Source organism: Mixophyes fleayi, chromosome 1 (assembly GCF_038048845.1).
Source record: "Mixophyes fleayi isolate aMixFle1 chromosome 1, aMixFle1.hap1, whole genome shotgun sequence".
NCBI lineage: Eukaryota > Metazoa > Chordata > Amphibia > Anura > Limnodynastidae > Mixophyes > Mixophyes fleayi.
The window spans coordinates 12,271,930-12,293,346 of NC_134402.1; the positions used below are offsets into that span (position 1 = coordinate 12,271,930).

The following is a 21,417-nucleotide window of genomic DNA, read 5'->3' on the forward strand; positions in this document are numbered from 1 at the left end:
AAATCCCCACACGCAAAACATTGTAAGTGCATTGGATGTGTATGTAATAAAGTGGCCCACTTACCCCACTATCTGGTGGAAGTACTTCCTGTATCCATCCAGAGTTTCATGCTGGAAGAGAAGATTCTACAGTAAATAGCGACAATTCCTAGAACACACAACAACGCTGGCGTCAGACCGGAGCTCTATGAGCTGCCGATTTCTGCTATCAGGGAAACTGCTGCTTCCACGTGTCAATAGCTTTATACAGCTGGTGTATGATAGGCTGGAGTGTCTTGGATTTCAGCAGATTGTGTTTTCTATCTGCTAGGTGAAAACGCTACATGTAGAGTTCATGAGTGTTTGCAAACATTACTGAAATTATCATTTGGAAAATGCTGACGGTGGCGTTAAGCATCTTACAGCAGCTGGAGAATGTAATCTGTTCGTAGTGTGGATTTAAATGCCTGATGGCCAAAACGGGGAGGGAACGTGTTTCGCCGCTGCATCTGAAGACCGGTGGGTGGGGGGGAAAGTACTTTGCCGGAACAGAATGTTTCAGAAGGCCTGTCCTGGCAGGCATGCGATAATTATTGGAGCGATCAGCAGAAAAATAGTTCGAAAGATACATGGAAAACCCAGATAATTGGCAAATAGACCCCCAAGTCTGAAATGTGGCAAAAAAAAAAAAAAAAAATCAATAGAACAGGGTGATACTTTGGGTGAAACTCCAGCTCGTCTCTTTTGAGATCCGCAAATTGTGACATTTGGGAAACGCGCATCTCAATCATACTACTAAACGTAAATATGCAGAATATAATGGAATAAAATACAGTGGTGCGAAGATTTACCATATTAGACGGCGGCTGCAGCACGAGACGCGCCTGCTTTCTTCTCTGCTTCCGGTAGTAATTCTCAAACACCTCTCTGGAGCCCTGAAACAAGGACACAAATCACTGACTATACCGGAGCCCACATACAAGATCTCCGCCAGTCTAAAAGCAGGATTGGCATCAACGCGGTGTAATGGACAATAATGGTGTAATGGACATTCCTCAAGCAAAGCAACTCGTATTAAATCATAAAATAAGTTACGGTAAAAAAAAAAAAAAAAAAAAGACAATTCGCTGTTTCCCTGAGAAAAACTGTAGCTCCCAAAGTCCACTTGTAAACAAATCAACGTTTTTTTCTAGAGAAACATCGGACATCATTTAAGTAAGACGCTTCCTCCATCAGCTTATCAGTGGCCTCAGATAGACTGTAAGCTCTTCAGGACATGGGCATCTAACATGCTTTGTAAGGCTGGGTACACACTATACAACATTTCTCCTAATGCGATATTAACGATCAAAGAAAAAAAAAAAAAAAAAAAGATCCCGCTCAGCAGCTGATTCCTGTGTACACACTATACTCGTGTCACGATTTACCTTCAGATCTGTGCTCTTCATCTGTAATAACCATCATCTGAAGAGATGGTGACTCTGCACACTGCACAGAGATCTATGGACACTGCCGGTCCTGAGTGCTATACTGCAGGATTGGAACAACATTGTTCCATCGTTGTACCAGATTTTAAGTCCGGTTTAAAAATTAATTGAGATGATAGAATGTGCTTTCAAACAATAATCGGTCATTGTTTAAGCGTGCAGACTAATGCGATATCGGGCTGAACGGTCGTTTATCAGGTTATAGGCCCGATAAACTCCTGAAAACACTTAATGTGTACCCAGCCTATGTACTGACTACCTTCATCATGTGACAATTATCCAATCATCATTGGCTTACACGGATAACAGAGCACCACTAATCTCGGTGCTTGAGTGACTGGCACATCGTGCCAGGATCCCAGCGAGCCCGATGCCAGTGTATAGATTAACGGCCATTCATCGATCATCTCTACCAGAGGTCCAGAGAACACAATCTACTTGTGACGGACATTAAACTAGGTTCCATGATCCCACCCTCTCCACACACCCTAATGACCTCTCACAGAGAAAACATTGCTCCATAACGCCAACATCCAGGTGACATGCCAGGAGCGGGCGCCTTGATTATATAACAGATAGAGAATTATAAGCCGAGAAGTAGAGATCTTTGCAGAAAACCAGGATGACCTGCACATAGAATTACTTGCCAGGGATGACATAAAATCACATGCAGTAAATAATAAAAACACAATAATGAGGAATCCTATCCTAAAAGCACGGTCCCTTCTAGATCTAGGGCCATTCCCACCTATCAATAGCAGTTAGACAACAAGAATCCAAAAAAGTTCATCCAGAATAAACATACATCTAGTAATAGATATATACACAGGCAGGCAGATGTTCTGGATGACTGACATATATACATAATATATACAGCGTGTACTTGCTATATTATGCAGACCAAGATATTATTTCTTCTAATCAAACATTTTCGGCTCTGATATGTCTTTTAAATAAGCAAATCAAACAGTGTATAGATGGATTACTCCATAGTCACAGCGTCATCTACTTATAATGAGCTCATAAGCAGTAAGATAAGTATATAAACTAAATATCTATTGAATATAAGGCAATCTGTCCAACACCCAAACTCTGTTTCCTAACAATTACTGAAAGCTAAACCCTGATCTTACAGAGTCCAGCTAGATATGGGTTAAGAATGAACGCAGCCATTAACCCTCTCCTGGGATCATGTAACAGGAGCTGCCCCCCCCCCCCCCCCCCCCTCTCTCTCAGGGTCACAGGGTCACGGAGAGCTTAGCAGGACAGCATAACAAGTTCACTTGGCGGCCTCGGGGGAGCAGGAACAGTAGCTGGTCCATTAGCACGTAGCAGCCAGCGGTTATCACAGGCAGCTACCCCACTAATGGTTTTTTCCTGTGTCCTTATCGCTGCCGGGGCCTTGCCCCTATGATCTCAGCATCCAGGGCAGGAGATGGGCAGATACAGCCGTCTGGCATCTGTCTCACAGCCAGCGGACAGGGGCTCGCCAACGTTATCATCATCCCTGGCCCTCCGTGCCCTGCATGTCAGGGATATTATATGTTACACCAGACTGCCCCTCATACACAGGATCCTGCACTAATATTAATATGAATTATAAAACCAGCAACTTGCCTAAATGAGACCTGTAAAGCCAAGAAAATGCCCTGGTTGTCTAGGCAAATACAAGCAGAAAATAAAGACTCAGTAATTACTATTCACTGTCCCCTAACATTGAAAATTCCCAATAATATCAGGACCTGTGTGTGCGTCACCATTATCAAGTAACAAAGATATACTGCTAGGATTACACATGGACCACATACCGCACAAAGGAAAGAGATGAGTTTTACTACATATAACATATTTAGGATCTTTACTTTCTATAATGTTAACACTTCAATCATGTGGAACATGTAACAGCGAGACAGACAACACTAAATACCTGGAGACTGTGTCATATAGAAAGAGGATATTACACGTTACAATACAACTAAAACACTCGTTATCTCTCCGATTCCCAGCGCCTCCCATCACTGGAATATCTCTCCGATTCCCAGCGCCTCCCATCACTGGAATATCTCTCCGATCCCCAGCGTTCCCCATCACTGGAATATCTCTCCGATCCCCAGCGTTCCCCATCACTGGAATATCTCTCCGATCCCCAGCGTTCCCCATCACTGGAATATCGCTCCGATCCCCAGCGTTCCCCATCACTGGAATATCTCTCCGATCCCCAGCGCTCCCCATCACTGGAATATCTCTCCGATCCCCAGCGCTCCCCATCACTGGAATATCTCTCCGATCCCCAGCGTTCCCCATCACTGGAATATCTCTCCGATCCCCAGCGTTCCCCATCACTGGAATATCTCTCCGATCCCCAGCGCTCCCCATCACTGGAATATCTCTCCGATCCCCAGCGCTCCCCATCACTGGAATATCTCTCCGATCCCCAGCGTTCCCTATCACTGGAATATCTCTCTGATCCCCAGCGCTCCCCATCACTGGAATATCTCTCCGATCCCCAGCGCTCCCCATCACTGGAATATCTCTCCGATCCCCAGCGCTCCCCATTACTGGAATATCTCTCCGATCCCCAGCGCTCCCCATCACTGGAATATCTCTCCGATCCCCAGCGTTCCCCATCACTGGAATATCTCTCCGATCCCCAGCGCCCCCCATCACTGGAATATCTCTCCGATTCCCAGCGCCCCCCATCACTGGAATATCTCTCTGATTCCCAGCGTTCCCCCATCACTGGAATACCTCCGATTACCAGCGTTCCCCATCACTGGAATACCTCCGATTCCCAGCGTTCCCCATCACTGGAATATCTCTCCGATTCCCAGCGTTCCCCATCACTGGAATATCTCTCCGATTCCCAGCGTTCCCCATCACTGGAATATCTCTCCGATTCCCAGCGTTCCCCATCACTGGAATATCTCTCCGATTCCCAGCATTCCCCATCACTGGAATATCTCTCCGATCCCCAGCGTTCCCCATCACTGGAATATCTCTCCGATTCCCAGCGTTCCCCATCACTGGAATATCTCACAGACTCCCAGCGTTCCCCATTACTGGAATCTCTCCGATTCCCAGCGTTCCCCATCACTGGAATATCTCACAGACTCCCAGCGTTCCCCATCACTGGAATATCTCACAGACTCCCAGCGTTCCCCATCACTGGAATACGCACTCCTCCTATTTCATGTACTACCTGCACATCACTGATATACACTATATGGACAAAAGTATTCGGACGCTTGACCATTACACCAACAAGGACTGTAAGGACATTGTATACATATACTTTTATATGAAGTTGGTCCCCCTTTTGCAGTGATAACAGCTTCCACTCTTCTTGGAAGGCTTTCCACAAGATGTTGGAGTATTTCTGTGGGAATTTGTGTGTATTTATTCTGTAGAACATTTATGACCCCGCTCTGTGATTTTACCTGATCTTCCGCTTCGTGGCTGAGTTGCTGTTGTTCCTAAACGCTTCGTCTTTCTAATAATATCACTTACAGATGACCGTGGAATATACAGCAGGGATGAAACCTCACGATCTGTCTTATTGTAAAGGTGGCATCTATCACAGTACCACGCTTGACGTCACTGAGCTCTTCAGAACGACCCCATTGTGTATCACAAATGCAGACTGCATGGGTAGGTGCTTGATTTATACACCTCTGGCAGTGGGTCTGATTGAAACACCTTAATTCAATAATTAACAGGTGTGGCCAAATACTTTCGACCGTTTAGTGTATCTTACTTACAAGTATTGGAATAATTTTTTTTTTTTTCTCATATATTTTTCAAGTGTTTCAATACATCCAGACTCCCTCACTGCATTTCCATATAACTGTGTTCTTGTAATTTGCTATACAACAATATAATACTCCTCCACTGGACGGTAGTAGCCAGAGGATCGTTTCACAGGACAAAACACAAGAGAATGTCAGAGGGAGTGAGCGCTCTGCTCTCCTGCAATCAGACATCTGTGTCATCCTATATTCAGTGTACAAGATCCCAGTATCACAGAATAACTGTGTTGGGACACCCTGGTTGGGGTATGTAGTGTGTAACAGATGTGCTACCACACCACAGAGGTACTCACACACACCTGCTAGCAGATGTAGTCTTGTTCCACGGCCATTTCAAGTTCAGCATTCAATGCTCCATTAACCCCGGGCTGACCCCCTTCGCCTCCTCTGCTTTCCCTTGTTAACCTTCCTGAGAAAGTTCAGAGTTTCCTGCGGCAGTCTGCGGCTGGCTGTGTGATAATGTGCAGCATCTTATTTACAGGTGCCTCAAGTCTGACCGCGGGCTGACCTCCTTCCCTTACAAAATATGAACTCCTGCTCCACAGATAAGGCGGCCCTGACAGGGGGTGACTGCAGGGTCGGTTTCACAAAAACAAGAATAATAAATACTGTAATGTTTATGCTAAATGTGGCTTTTTATCCACAGGACAAAAGTTCATATGGTGCTACTCGGAAGCAGCCGCTCTGATTATTATTATTAGAAGAATTTGGGAGGCTGGAGTCCAGTGCTCGTGCCCCAAAGCTTCCGCCGAGAAAACAAAAGACACCACTTCCTTTAGATGGCAAACAGGATTCGGCCCATCGCTCAGCGAAGGCCTTATCAGCAGGTCACGGGTCGGTCCAAGCGAGGGGAGCACAAGCGTGTGGGTCATTTTGTGACTGTACTTTCACACCCCCGAACTTGGAGCAGAACAAAGGAGGGAGTCGGAAGCACTGACCTATTCTCTGCATTTGGCAAAGGACAAAGGAGGAACGAGGCACAATAAGCACATTCCAAAACATTTCTCAGCCGCGGCACATTCTTCCTCCAAATAAACATACCAGTTACAATGAACATATGGCGGTGTGTACTTGCTGATTAAACACCATTCTTCTCCCCTTTGGGCACACTGAATATGAATTCATCTAACCTTCTTGGTACAAACATGACATGTCTGTCACCCCTAGCTAAACCCCCCCCCCCCCAGCCTTTCAATGGTAGTGCAACCTCAGCTAGCTTCCAGCTACCGCGGGTTAGCGACCCCCCGACCCTACAGGTCACACAGCACGCTGGACACTTGTAGGATCTGAGGTTATGCCACAAGACGACATATTATACACACACTGCACCTTACATCATTGTCTGCACTGTATCTGATCCAGAGACCATAGAATCATAGACGTTCTGCATTAGAATGAAGCAGGTCGAACAGAACAGCTGAACCAGCTCATGTGTAACAATGCACATGTACAGAGAAATGAGGAATTATGTACAGGACCTGCATCCATATGAATAATAAAATGGATAGAGACTTAAGCGAGGTACATTCGGTATACTTTTACCCTGGAGGGAGAGTACAAGCTGGGACATGACAGAAGGGGAAATACTACAGCAGAGTAAACAAAATATCCCCCGTATGATTTTAGTTTATTGGGAAATCTGAGCCCCGGAGACATCTTGCCCTGCGCCAGCAGGGTCTGGTGAGCGGGGGCTCCATCCAATATAACGTAGTACAGGACCAGCTAATATACTGCCAGCAGGGACCCAGGTGAGCGAGGGCTCCATCCAATATAACGTAGTACAGGGCCAGCTAATACACTGCCAGCAGGGTCTCTGGTGAGCGGGGGCTCCATCCAATATAACGTAGTACAGGACCAGCTAATATACTGCCAGCAGGGTCTGGTGAGCACGGGCTCCATCCACTATAACGTAGTACAGGACCAGCTAATACACTGCCAGCAGGGTCTCTGGTGAGCGGGGGCTCCATCCAATATAACGTAGTACAGGACCAGCTAATACACTGCCAGCAGGGTCTCTGGTGAGCGAGGGCTCCATCCAATATAACGTAGTACAGGACCAGCTAATACACTGCCAGCAGGGTCTCTGGTGAGCGAGGGCTCCATCCAATATAACGTAGTACAGGACCAGCTAATACACTGTCCGCAGGGTCTGGTGAGCACGGGCTCCATCCAATATAACGTAGTACAGGACCAGCTAATATACTGCCAGCAGGGTCTCTGGTGAGCGGGGGCTCCATCCAATATAACGTAGTACAGGACCAGCTAATATACTGCCAGCAGGGTCTCTGGTGAGCGGGGGCTCCATCCAATATAACGTAGTACAGGACCAGCTAATATACTGCCAGCAGGGTCTCTGGTGAGCGGGGGCTCCATCCAATATAACGTAGTACAGGGCCAGCTAATACACTGCCAGCAGGGTCTGGTGAGCACGGGCTCCATCCAATATAACGTAGTACAGGACCAGCTAATATACTGCCAGCAGGGTCTGGTGAGCGGGGGCTCCATCCAATATAACGTAGTACAGGACCAGCTAATACACTGCCAGCAGGGTCTGGTGAGCACGGGCTCCATCCAATATAACGTAGTACAGGGCCAGCTAATACACTGTCCGCAGGGTCTGGTGAGCACGGGCTCCATCCAATGGAGGAGACACAGTTAATACACTGTCAGGCAGGGTCGTTCGCCCATTATAACAGTATGTCTACAGAACATTGGAAGATTGTGGTGGTGGAGTTGCACAGTGTAATTTACAGTCAGTTATTACAAGAGCCGTGACTGGTCCACAATACGGCACCAAGCAGAGTTCAGTTGTTTCAGAGAGTGCACACAACTGCCAGAAAGACCAGGGGGTTCTTATGGGACATGAACCGTTGCCGACACACAGACAAAACAGAAGGTTTGATAGAAGAGTAAACCAAGCCTGCTGTCGCTCCAGCGAGAGGAGGAGAGACACCTGCCAAGGCTGTAGGTAAACTCCGAGAGACCCCTTTCCCTAGCTCCTGAATGACACCAGGACAAAAGGGAGGTACCCCAGCGTAAGCACGAGGGAACATTAGCAACCCAAACAAAAGCGGGAACAGACACGTCCTGGTGTCCGCTCCGTGATCCCCGACAGAGAAAACAAACTCAACGTCTCCTCGGCGTTCCAGAGAAAGGTAATGACATCCTAATGCTCATCAAACAAGTCTTTACTTTACATTTCTTGGAGGTTAAGAGTTTGGCATCTTATCAGAGCAATTATAGATCTCACTTAGGACAGGTTTTCCAATTATGACTACCAGTAAGAACGAGCTGCAGAAACACATCGTCTCTTTTGACCTTGCCAGTGGCATTATCTTTCTAGGATTTGCGTCAATGTTACTTGCCTGGTGCCCAGCGGTGGGCAGAGCCAGGGAGGAGACATAGCAGGATCTGTGAACCTACAAGCCAGATAAAAGGAGCGTTGCCATACTAAAGTAAAATCAAAATAAAATACATACCCGATAGTGAGATATCGCACATGACACACGCTGGTGGTCACTGTACCCATTTCAAGGTTTTAATGGACCACATAACATGTGTGGAACCAAAGTTAGTAGACAACATGTAACATTTATGAATATAATATATATATATGTGTTTATAGCTGAAAGCTCCCATACACTCACAGATGAGGTGGATGTGTCACCCAATGATCATCCATCTCAGAAAGACACATGAGGTATTGGTACTCCACAAATTTTTACAAATATAATATTTGTGAGTCTATTTTATAGCAAACAAATGTTTTTTTGGAAAACATGGCTTTGAAAAAGAAAGTAAAAATGATATATTCAGAGAGGGGCCGCTGTGCTCCCAGGAACTCACATGAGTCACTCAGGATTCCTGTTAGAGTCAGAAATCCCCAATTATAAATTAAAAGAATGTTCCACATGAAATCTGCTTCATCAATAGTGCTGGGGGCCGGGGATTGGTTTCATTCCTAAACTGTGATTCCCCGGTATGTACTGGAAGTACTGAAGTCTGATGGGTGAATGTCACCCACTTAGAAGGCTACACCTGTCTGAAATCTCCCACTTCTGACGTTGCCCCAGCCAGGGTATTGGGCACGAGAGGGTCTTGCACGTGGAATGTTAAATATCTGTAACAGTCAAGTAGTTATTGTTCTCTGTTATCAGCGAAGCAGGGGCTATATTGTGACTGTAATGAGTATAATAAAGAGTCACTGAGTGAACACACTGCATAAAGCCTGATAAGTTCATCAGATTTTTTACTTATCCAAGTTTGATCAGATTGTCGTTCTGAACAAATTCTCTTCAGCAGCTAAAGTTTTATATTCCAAACTTTAAACAGTATCTGTAATAAAGCCAATATTTGCCGGAGTAATGTGTCTGTATTTGGTTTTTATCACTTTGTTTACAGAATTAACCTTTTGTAGGAGCTTCTGTGAAGCACAGCAAGTAAAGCAGTCATGGCTGGGAAAAGCTCTGCAGTGACATCACAGAACCAGAAAACTACAGGTACCATCATGCATTGCACTGACTCCCTCTTCTCTGCAGTGACATCACAGAACCAGAAAACTACAGGTACCATCATGCATTGCACTGACTCCCTCTTCTCTGCAGTGACATCACAGAACCAGAAAACTACAGGTACCATCATGCATTGCACTGACTCCCTCTTCTCTGCAGTGACATCACAGAACCAGAAAACTACAGGTACCATCATGCATTGCACTGACTCCCTCTTCTCTGCAGTGACATCACAGAACCAGAAAACTACAGGTACCATCATGCATTGCACTGACTCCCTCTTCTCTGCAGTGACATCACAGAACCAGAAAACTACAGGTACCATCATGCATTGCACTGACTCCCTCTTCTCTGCAGTGACATCACAGAACCAGAAAACTACAGGTACCATCATGCATTGCACTACCTGACTCCCTCTTCTCTGCAGTGACATCACAGAACCAGAAAACTACAGGTACCATCATGCATTGCACTACCTGACTCCCTCTTCTCTGCAGTGACATCACAGAACCAGAAAACTACAGGTACCATCATGCATTGCACTGACTCCCTCTTCTCTGCAGTGACATCACAGAACCAGAAAACTACAGGTACCATCATGCATTGCACTGACTCCCTCTTCTCTGCAGTGACATCACAGAACCAGAAAACTACAGGTACCATCATGCATTGCACTGACTCCCTCTTCTCTGCAGTGACATCACAGAACCAGAAAACTACAGGTACCATCATGCATTGCACTGACTCCCTCTTCTCTGCAGTGACATCACAGAACCAGAAAACTACAGGTACCATCATGCATTGCACTGACTCCCTCTTCAGATATTATCACATAGTTGCATGTAGTCTGGTTGCATCAGTGGGAAAAGTTAGGACAGGCCATACCAAGACTGACAGTAGAGTTACCCAGAAACAATATTATTCCCCACAAGGACAGGCACCATGTTGTATTGACAATGAGATCCAACTGTTAGCACATGGGCAAGTAGTCAAATCACATCTAGGACATAGCATGTTACTGCACACACTGATCCATAGCTTATGCTACCACCATATTTACAGGCAGGATCAGACAGATTGTTAATGAGCATAAGGCTCTCTGTGGGGCCACACGTTGTAATTCGGGGCCAATTATCTGGTATCACAGACAAGGCAAGAGCTATGATCTGTGTGTGCGATATCATCACAGCCAACAATTAGCGCACTCACCAGCACGGTGTAGATGTGTAAGCAGCGGTATACCGGCGAGAAGTCCACTAATTCCTGTGTCCCCGGGGCCTGGAAGAGAAGGATTATAACTTTAACCACAGCCTTCAACTCTTTAGACTGTCTCTTAAAATCGATCTCTTTATTAGACATTACCCTACTCCGACCTATACTACTCACACTAATACACCCTCACAACTGTCAATCACCACGGAGCTACACTCGCTCCTCTCGTTTCAGCCGTTTCCTCCTCCAGTTAGAATGTAAACCCTCTCTTTTATATTATTGAAAAAAAACACACACACAGATATAAATCAAGCTGTGATACTCTTTAATCCTCACATCCCACCCTCTGTGTTTGAAAAATGACAGTACCTCCTCTTCTTCATCGTCATCTTCAACATCAAGGATCCCAGAGTCCTGCTCAGACATTGGGCTCGTCCCGTTCACCTCTGGACTTGGGCACATGTCCTTCCTGTATCTCTTTCCAGGAACCCCCTTGGTTTGTAGAGCCAGGATGTTGTCCAGGCTTCTCTGCTGTTGAGCCTACAAAGAAGAGGACATGTTTCACAGCATGTATGTGCTCGAAGGATAACACAGATCCATGTTATATGTACACAACAAACTGATTTGCAGAGTAGAACCGATTTGTTGCGGAGTTCAATGGGAGAGGAATGGACTCATCCCACACTATGAAAGCTTCAGATACTTGGAGAGGAAGACAAGGTTTAGGTTCTACTTCCCCTGAGATGTTGCTGTATGTATTGTAGAGTTGTGAAATCGTTACAGAAGCATTCATGGCCACCTCGGACACCACACACCCGATATTCCCACTCACTTCAACATTCAGCAAGGTGACAAAGCTCCTATAGGGGCCCCTTCATACTGCTTACTCTACAAAATGTTCTTCAAGTCTCTGGGATTCCTGTTGTGGCCGACACATGCAGGAGATCTCGTACTATCAGGAGCTCCTTTGCATAGTTTAATATAAATGCAGAAAGCAATATATGATGGTGTGTAAGACTTAGGACTGATAAAGTGCAGGAGCTGAGTTTTGCACAGAAGACTATTTCCCCCAGCAGCGGACACATTGAAGAGCAGGAACATTGACTATGTACAGTCCATGACACAGGTCACTGCTACATACACTCTCCTTAGACTCCATTCACCCACGTTTGTGTCTGCGGGAGATGGAGGTGTCTGTAACACCGGCCAAGGAGGTGTAAAACTACCTCCTTTTTAGGACTGGACGGGGCTTAAGTGCTGTACCCCTCCCCGCAGGCGAATGCCAAGAAACCTTTTAACCTGAACAAAGGGCAAACGTGCTGTCTGAAGCCCATGACAGGCCCTATAAGAGAGTGCTGGCTGAGAACAATCACAGGAGAGAAGGTCCAGAGCACAGGCCTGCGATCCTCTGCGGGGAGAGGGAGCATGGCAAGATCAAAGGTTGGAGAAACCTACGGAGCACAGCCTGGAAATGGTGTAAGCTGGAGGCTGTGGAGATAAAACAAAATCCCTAAGTGCTTACATACACCAGATCCAGAGTTACACCGGGGACACCAGCGATACCAGCCTGTATTAACCCTTCCCCTGCCAGAGCCATATAATCTGACCCCTAGTTACACCAGCAATACTAACCCATCCCCTGCCAGAGCCATATAATACAACCGGTAGTTACACCGGACACACCAGCAATACTAACCAGTATTAACCCTTCCCCTGCCAGAGCCATATAATACAACCCCTAGTTACACCGGACACACCAGCGATACTAACCAGCATTAACCCTTCCCCTGCCAGAGCCACATAATCTGACCCCTAGTTACACCAGCAATACTAACCAGTATTAACCCTTCCCCTGCCAGAGCCATATAATCTGACCCCTAGTTACACCAGCAATACTAACCAGTATTAACCCTTCCCCTGCCAGAGCCATATAATACAACCCCTAGTTACACCGGACACTAGTATTTTTGCACAGGTAAGCACCTCATAAAACTTGCCTGGAATAAATTACATTTACTACAAGTTCCTGTTACATTACAAGGCTGGAGTTGTTAGATGTGGATATTGGCTCAGTCCATCCCCAGAAAGACAATGCCCCTGGGTGACCGGAGAGCACTGCTACCGACATGTGGGAAATAATACATGGTGGTAGTAGAAGCCACCGATGAGAGCGCAGCGCAGATTAGTCTGTTCACCTGAACACGTTTTAAAGAGTACAACATTCTTAATTGTTTATTAAACACTTTTTTAACACGGAGCGGTCTAGTTCTTTGTGCCGTCCCCCAATATCCTGTCGCTGTCCGGCAGGTCTTACGTCTGTGTCACTGCGCTAGAGATGTCCCGTCTCATCGGCCGCTCGGCCTATGTACATGTAGGGTCAGATCTGACCAACCACTGGCCGGCCCCACTCACACACAAATACCGCTGTATACGGTAGGATTTGGTTCTTATTGTCAGATCACACGACTCATAGGACACAACAGGTTTGCCCTATTCACATATTTGGACTTTCTTAACCTGAAAGCACGATAAACCTGCAGTGAGGGACAAATAAGACTGTGCTTAGGAACAGCACATTATATGGGGAATGTGCAAAATTTATATATATATATATATATATATATATATATATATATATATATATATATATATATATATATATATATATATATAAATGCTTAGTGGCGTCTGTGTGTGTGTGTGGAAGAAAAAAAAAAGCAAGTTGCAGCGCCACCTGCTGGGCAGAGTTATACACTGACCTACTAAATTCTTAGTGTGTGTGGGGAAAAAAATTCAAAAAGGGCTGAAATTTGGTAGGGCTCAAACTCATTTTCGTGAGGTAATTTTACCTCATGAACACACATGTGTAGAGGTGTGTGTGTGTGTGTGTGTGTGTGTGTGTGTGTAAAAAACTATTTTCTCAGAAAGGGCTCATCCAATTGACCTGAAATTTGGTATACTGACATTATTTGACAAAAAAATTAGAATAGTCAAGTCAGTTAACTTCCGTCATCCCCCCTTCCCCCCGCGGGAGGGGTAGTAAAGGCTAAATTTACGAGTTGAGGGGTCAAACTCATTTTTGTGAGGTAATTTTACCTCATGAACACACATTAAAAAGGGCGCTTGCGTCGGGAAGTAACGCTCTTCCCCTGAGGAGGCCTGGGCTAGGCCCAAATGCATGACAAGAACCTTAACACCTTAAGTATCTTGATTTGACTAGAATGCATGAGTATCATGCACGGGTTAACTTGTGTGTGTGTATATATATATATATATATATATATATATATATATATATATATATATATATATATATATATATATATATATATATATATATATAATCTATCTCTCTGCAGGAGCCATTACTTATATGTGACACAGGGAATGAGACAAGGTGACCTCTAAAATGAATAATGATCTGAAAAACAAAAACAGAAGTAATAGCTAAACTCAACCTGTTAAGTAACAGCCAAATATATCCACCTGTTCCGACACACAGCACTGTACTTACATTGTGCCCCAGAGCTTACAATCTAATTTTGTATCAGATGCAAAGTTAGAAAGTGATTCACTTGAAGTCCGATTTCTACTGGATGGCTGCTAGTGTGCTCCACAATGCAGGCTGTACGGAGCTCGGAAGGTCAGACCCATTATACAACCTCCCAGGGGTAATTCATAAATTCCTCCAGAAAGCCATTTGCATTTCAACATACATAAAAAAAAAAACATTACGGAATTCTAGCAAACTATCCCCCGTCCCCACCCCCCTGAACAAATAAAAAAACAGTTTCGAAAAGTTAAAAAATGTAACGCGCTCTGTGTAGAATAGGCAATGACGACAATTATCAGATTACACACATACAATAGTGCAAACTGTTCAGCACAAAGTCTGTGTATTGTGTAGTGTCTCACACAAACTGCTTATGTATAAATGTCCAAAACACTAATATCATTTATCAAGCAGCAGAGAGCATTGCATGATTCTATTAGAAACAGGTCTCCTGATCATAAGACAATTAACATGGAATCACGTTTTAGAGCCTTCCCATCAGCTGTTGTAAATAACCCAGCACCTTTGGCAGTAAGTCCCAATAAAGAGACCGTTACTCAGCGCACTAAGCGGAGGGTACCCCTGGCAGTGCCCCCTCACTCAGAACAAGAAACTGGAGTGTACATAGGTATCAAATTATTTTGGACTAATTTGATGCATTGATTGGACAACAGAAAGTCGTCCTCTAGACATAGGATACCCCTACTTTATAGACGTGCATGCATGTACTCTGTAGGCCTGCAATACACATTGGCAACGCAGAAGCCTATAGAGACGACTGATATTTCAATTAAAAAACAAACAAACCATAAACCAATTCTAAAACATCTGCTGTAAATAAAGACAGCTTCAAAAAATGACGTCACAAGAAAACCCTAACTTTCACTGTAAGCCTCCCCAACACACCCGTAGCTCCTCTGATACAGCAGAGGCTGGGACCCATCACCAGCCAGTGATAAATGGGCTTAGGTGTAGCGTTACTTTCATGGCAGGACCTCCCAGGGGAAGTGTAAAATAAACCAGGGGCCCTGGCTGCAATGATTGTCCTAACTTTCACTTTACGTAACCCAGAAGGCCTTGCAGCAGCCTGTCAGACAGCCTCTCAGCACCACAGCAAAGCACCAGGTATAATCAGTGACTGATCAGTCTTCTCTAACTGCTAATCTGTTGCTTGGGAGCTTAAGCTCCTCTTTATGGATACAAATGGCTTGCCCTGTAACCTCCGTCCATGCCACTCATTTGTCTAATGCTCTCATTAGCTATCCAGACAGCACTTGGTGTGCAAAGATTGGTCACACAGCCCCCCCTACTGGACTGCACATAAAATACATGCTCTAGAAGCCGGATACATTAAGTATTAGTGCTCTGTTCTGTACATCACTGGAGAAGACCATAAATAATGAGGATTGAATGAACCCTGAACCCAAGAAGTGGCCGGCTGAACTGTACAAGTACAGATTAATATCTGTGTTGATTTAGTACTAGTTTATTCTTTAGCTAAAGTGTAAATGGGAGAGCACAGTGGTTAGCATTGCTGTCACCCACACTCCAAAATAATCTAATGAAGGGTTAATTGGTTTCTGACAAATGGACCCTAGCATGTGCCTCTGTTTGTGGTGTAGAGATTTAGATTGTAAGCTCCAATAGGACAGGGATGGATATGAATGATTATATATCCTCTGTATCATCATCACAGCGTAACTTGATTGGTGCTATATACATAAATAACCAGCATACTATTTGGTGATTATAACTAGCCGTCTGCCGTTCTACAGACACACACAGCGCTGCGTCTCAGGTCACACCAGTGCGTTAGATGAACGCATTACCGCAGCCGCAGTTTCCGTAACAAACACCGTTTAGTTGTCATATCTTAAACACAGCAAATTCACAGACATTTTTGGATGCATTATTGTAACAACAAAACCACAATTACATGCAATGAAGTATACAAAGAACAGAATCCCTGACAAACAAGAGAAGTCACACTCAGTACCAGGGAAAATACCCGACAAGGTGCCCACGTAAGACCAGAACTGTACAACGTGATCCGTCCATCCACATGGAAGCTGCCGGTGAACAGACACCGTAACATCCTATGTGTTGTCTGTCTATAAAGAGCTCTATGGGTCTGAGTCATTGAGGAAAGTAAGGCAAAAAAAAGGATTATGTTTTCTCCTGGACAAAACCATGTTACAATGCCAGGGGTGCAAATTATTTTTCTATTTTGCATTAAGTTAAATACTGGCACACAAATACTTCATTGCTTTATTTTTACACTGAAAGTTAAAGGTGATCTAGGACATGTCCTATCCCAACTATAAATCTGTGAACACATTTTAAATTTACCCCCCCCCCCCCCCCCTCCAATGCAACATGGTTTTACGAAGGTGCAAAATTACTCCTTTTTGCTTAACTTTCCTTAATGAATCAGGCCCTACATGTTTGTATTTAATTCAACAATGACCGCAGTGATTGCTAACCAGTATATCAGGACACACTGAAGTTACTCCACTAATATAATTCTGCCTTATAGTGCAATTTTATAACACTTTCGCAAACCACAATAACAAAATGAGTGCATGTTGGCAACACCAACAAGAGTTGTGAGGTCCTGCCGTACAGGGAATCAGAGATCACTGCCGATTGGTAACCTGGCATCCAGCACCCCTGAGCTGTACAGAGAGGCTCAGAGGGCCACTAAAGTAGCTGAGAACATATGAGAGCTTACTTAGGTGCTGCCGTTAATACACAGCAATCATGAGCCACGCGGGTGGGCAAATATGACATGCCCACAGGAAGACCCACACCAGGGGCAGAGAGCAGCTGTGCATGGGTCAGACATTATATAACATAATCTGAGCACTATTAGTGATTAACCAGGAGATATTCCTCCAACAACCGTCTGTGTACAAAATAACGTTACTGCCGGACGTCCCTATTGCGTGCAGCAAGGTGCTTCCGCCGTTACACCAACACTCACAATCATACTTGGTGGAGGCAACAGGCAAGGTAACGGGGAAAGCCTCATGCTCTCTCCCATGTGTAATGCTGCAGGACACCGTTCTTTAGGTTAGAGGACTGATCTCCCACTGCAGTTCTGCACCTTGATCATAGGCATCATTCTACTCTAGCGCCTCTACTCTCAGAATCCACTCTGCCATTATCCATATTGCCCCTGCGGTCCATGCAATCATCAGGAACACAAGTGTAGTGAATGTAAGATCTCAGAAGGAGCAGTGCCCACCTACACTGTAGTACACCGCCAGGCTACTATAGTGACTCCATCACCAGGACAGGAGAATGTATACACATCCTACATAAATACCTGGCACTACTGCAGAAACACAGTCATTATACCACAATGTTTCCTTCCCTTTATGCACCCAAACTGAACCAGTCTCTGCCCCGGGGAGCTCTAAATCTTTTCTGATAATTAAGAACAGAAGCTGCATTAAACATGAGCTCCGATTCCTAAAAGGAGGACACTGCCAAAGTATTAATGTCTCCAAACTCCTGAGCACAAGTCTGTTTTCCATTCCTCTTTCTCAGGAATGCTGTCCTGTAATCATCATCTCTCCTTTTATTCTGGACAAACAGAAACAAAGACCATGGTTCACTGATCACCGTATGTCTGAGAGTCCCGCCAACTCCTCCCGCGGTGTATGAAGATTCTGCCAACATACGGTCCCTCCAGTTATATGGGAACCTGCAGTCTGGTCTGGCTACACCTGACAGATCGGGCCGGCTGCTTTACGGGAAGATCCGTCCGTTCATAGTGAATGGTAGAATCAGTAATTGTTTGGCTACTTGTACAGTTGCCAAGTTGGACAGATCTGAGCCTTTGGTGATCCGGCAGTATGACATCTTCCTTTGGACCCCAGGAGCGGGCAACTAGTAAAATGGTCCACAAGGACCAATAATAGATCTTATTCTACTTAAAATAAACGAAAAGAAAAACATGGGATGAGGAACCTTTCATCAATCCCATACCTGTATTATCCAAATTCTATCCCAGGATAAAAAAAAAAAAAAAAAACACACCCACCTCATATATAGTTGGGGTGAACGATCCCAGGTCTCCTTACAGAGATATCACCGGCTCATCCCCACAATACAGGTAAATGGATGTTACACTACACATCAATGCTATGACAGGTGTTATTGCTCCATACTCTTATTATAGTACAAGATTCCGTTTTACTTCAGCAGCACAGACCATATGGTAGATATCACTTATGAAATACTGTGTATATATTTGTGACTAGTAGTATATCAAGAAAACCTTTCTATAGACACATAAAGGCACCTATGATAGGCAGGAAAACAGACCACAACGCAGCCATACCGGCTCATACGGAGAGTGAGGTGCAGGAGCATTGATGTGACAGAATGTACAGTATAGTGAGAAGGAAGCCGTTCCCGTGGTAACAGAACACTTGTGAACACATTCGTATCTAGGTCTGTTTTGCCTTCAGTAACTATCACTTTTAAAAGAACACTTGTGACACGAGTGTATATGAATAAATGGATCCAAATATCTGCACTTGTGCTCTATGCAAACGTGTACAATTGAGGGCACAAGTACCTGTACGATATGGGCTCATCAAACCAATTTAGTGTAGCTGTATTAATCAGTTTACACGGCCTAGACACAGGCTCATAGAGTGCTTGTCTGGCATAATGAACTTGTGAGAGATACAGTACGGTGTGCCCTGATCCACAGTAATCAATCAGCAATTAGCTCTTACCCGTTTAGAAGTGTCTTATTGATTGCTGTGATTCAGTGCACATTACATACCTAGCTGCGACGCTGGTAACAGAGCCTGAATGCATCACTCAGACAAAGCCTTGTCCTTTATTCTGGGGAGTCAGGACATGAAGAGGTTAATGCCCCCGCGATCCTCCTCCATTTATTGGCGCTGTATGTTTCTGCATGGCAGAATGTGTTTGTAATTTGAAGGAAAGCTGTGCTTTTAATGTTTCCTATTAGGAAAAGTCCCTCGGAAGACGCCTCTAGGGGAATTGGAAGCCAGCGCACCAAGACGGGTCACAGAGGCCTGGGGGTCCTATGACTGATCTGGTAAATACTTCAAAACATCCAACACAAATTAAAAACTGTGGGGGGGGGGGGGAGCGGGTTCTCTGTGTATACTACTGTACGAGTCCTAACCAGATGAGGCGGAGAACCTGCCTGTGTGAATGAGCAGTTACATGTCCCGTACATGGGCTCTCAGTTTATACTACTATATGTGTACTTGGTACCAGTAAATCGGGCAACAGGACACTAAAGTGCTTTACAGGAGAATCACTGGGTTACTGGTCTACTGCTGCCCACTAGTGGCAGCTTTGTGCAGCGCATAATCATATGGTTATTCAGAAGATGAACAGAGACAATGTCAGACGTTAAGTCAATACAAGAATATTTACCAAAATAAAACCAAGATTAATCTTGTCTTCCCAAACAATGGAAGCATTACCATGCGAAAGGTGCAGTAGACAGTATACCTGGGCTTCAAGCTCCAGACAGAACAGTGTCATCGTTTTATTCCTGTGTATTTGGTATTTTATGGTAAATAAAGCAGCCTCCATGTCCGTCCCTGCAGTGGAAAGTTGTTTTGGAAATGTCTTTATAATTCCTTATTAATAAGATCATTTCCTAACATTTTTCTGTATTTCGAGACCCCAGGCATTAAATTATTAAATGCTGACAGTGAAAGGGCGGCCAACGCCACTGTAATGCAGCAATTTATCCCAGCCGTAAATAAGTTCTTGACGGTATTAGACCATTAAATAATGCTCAGGATGTATTTCTATCACTCCAGCTACTTTCCTGCGTTGTCCTCACATAAACCCAGGACCGTCGGAAGACTGATCAGGATACATTAGCAGACATCATTTATGTCCTCTTCCCAGAAGTAGTAAAAGATCGGTCTTTGTAGACATTCCTACCGGCCATCACTGTGCTCTTAGCAGTGCCGGGCTGGTAACATACACGGCAGACACACAATCCCCCTCCCGCTGCATCAGAAGCAGGGGGGCACAGCTGGTTTATCATATATGTTTATTTTCATTGTCCCAGGACATAATAGAGTCCAGATTTTCTCTGTACACTGAACACATTGGTCACCAGGGTACTGTAATCATCATCACCATTTATTTAAATAGCGCCACCAATTCCGCAGCGCTGTACTAAGAATATTTGTTATTCCCATCAATCCCTGCCCCATTGGAGCTTACAGTCTAAATTCCCTAACATACACACACAGACAACTTAAGGAGAATTTTGTCAGCAGCCAATTAACCTACCAGTATGTTTTTGGAGTGTGGAACAAAACCAGAAACCCAACCAAACACAGGGCAGAAGTGCTAACTACTGAGCCACTGAGCTGCCCCAAGTAATGTACATGGAGCTAAATAAGAACCACCAACACTTAGTAACTTGCAATACATACGTCCGTAAACTATGAAATAATCTAAAAAAAAAAACAACAAAAACTAAATCTTTCTGATTTACAATGTTAAACCAGCAAATTACGTATGTCTGTTACAATGGTGGAGCTGTAATGATGGCAAATGAACTTCATTAACTCAGAAAGGTCAGAGACAGATCTATGACCAGAAAACCTGCTGTAAGAACTCTGAAGACCCAGTATAGAGGAATTTCTGTAACCTAATCCAGATAACGCCGCGCCCACCGGGAGACTGTCCAGATAGGTGGTCAGTATACGCTGTATCTGTGGAACAGAAACAAAGGCCTTCCTAAATGTGTGGGCCATACACAAGGTTTGTGCACTGAACCCCAGAAATGAATACATGAATGTCAATAAGGAGCCAGGAGCCAAAATGCCAGGACTGTGATTCAGACG

General features: G+C 44.7%; 1 protein-coding gene across 1 annotated transcript in view; it reads right to left on the reverse strand.

The window, feature by feature from the left end:
• EXOC6B (exocyst complex component 6B) overlaps positions 1-21,417 on the reverse strand; it is a 161,003-nt gene that overhangs the window by 85,255 nt on the left and 54,331 nt on the right. The window contains exons 7-10 of the mRNA XM_075189075.1: positions 11,365-11,535; positions 10,993-11,061; positions 831-914; positions 65-111 (exon numbers count right to left, since the gene is read on the reverse strand). Of these exons, the coding sequence (XP_075045176.1) occupies positions 65-111; positions 831-914; positions 10,993-11,061; positions 11,365-11,535 (371 nt within the window). The remainder of the gene's footprint in view (positions 1-64; positions 112-830; positions 915-10,992; positions 11,062-11,364; positions 11,536-21,417) is intronic.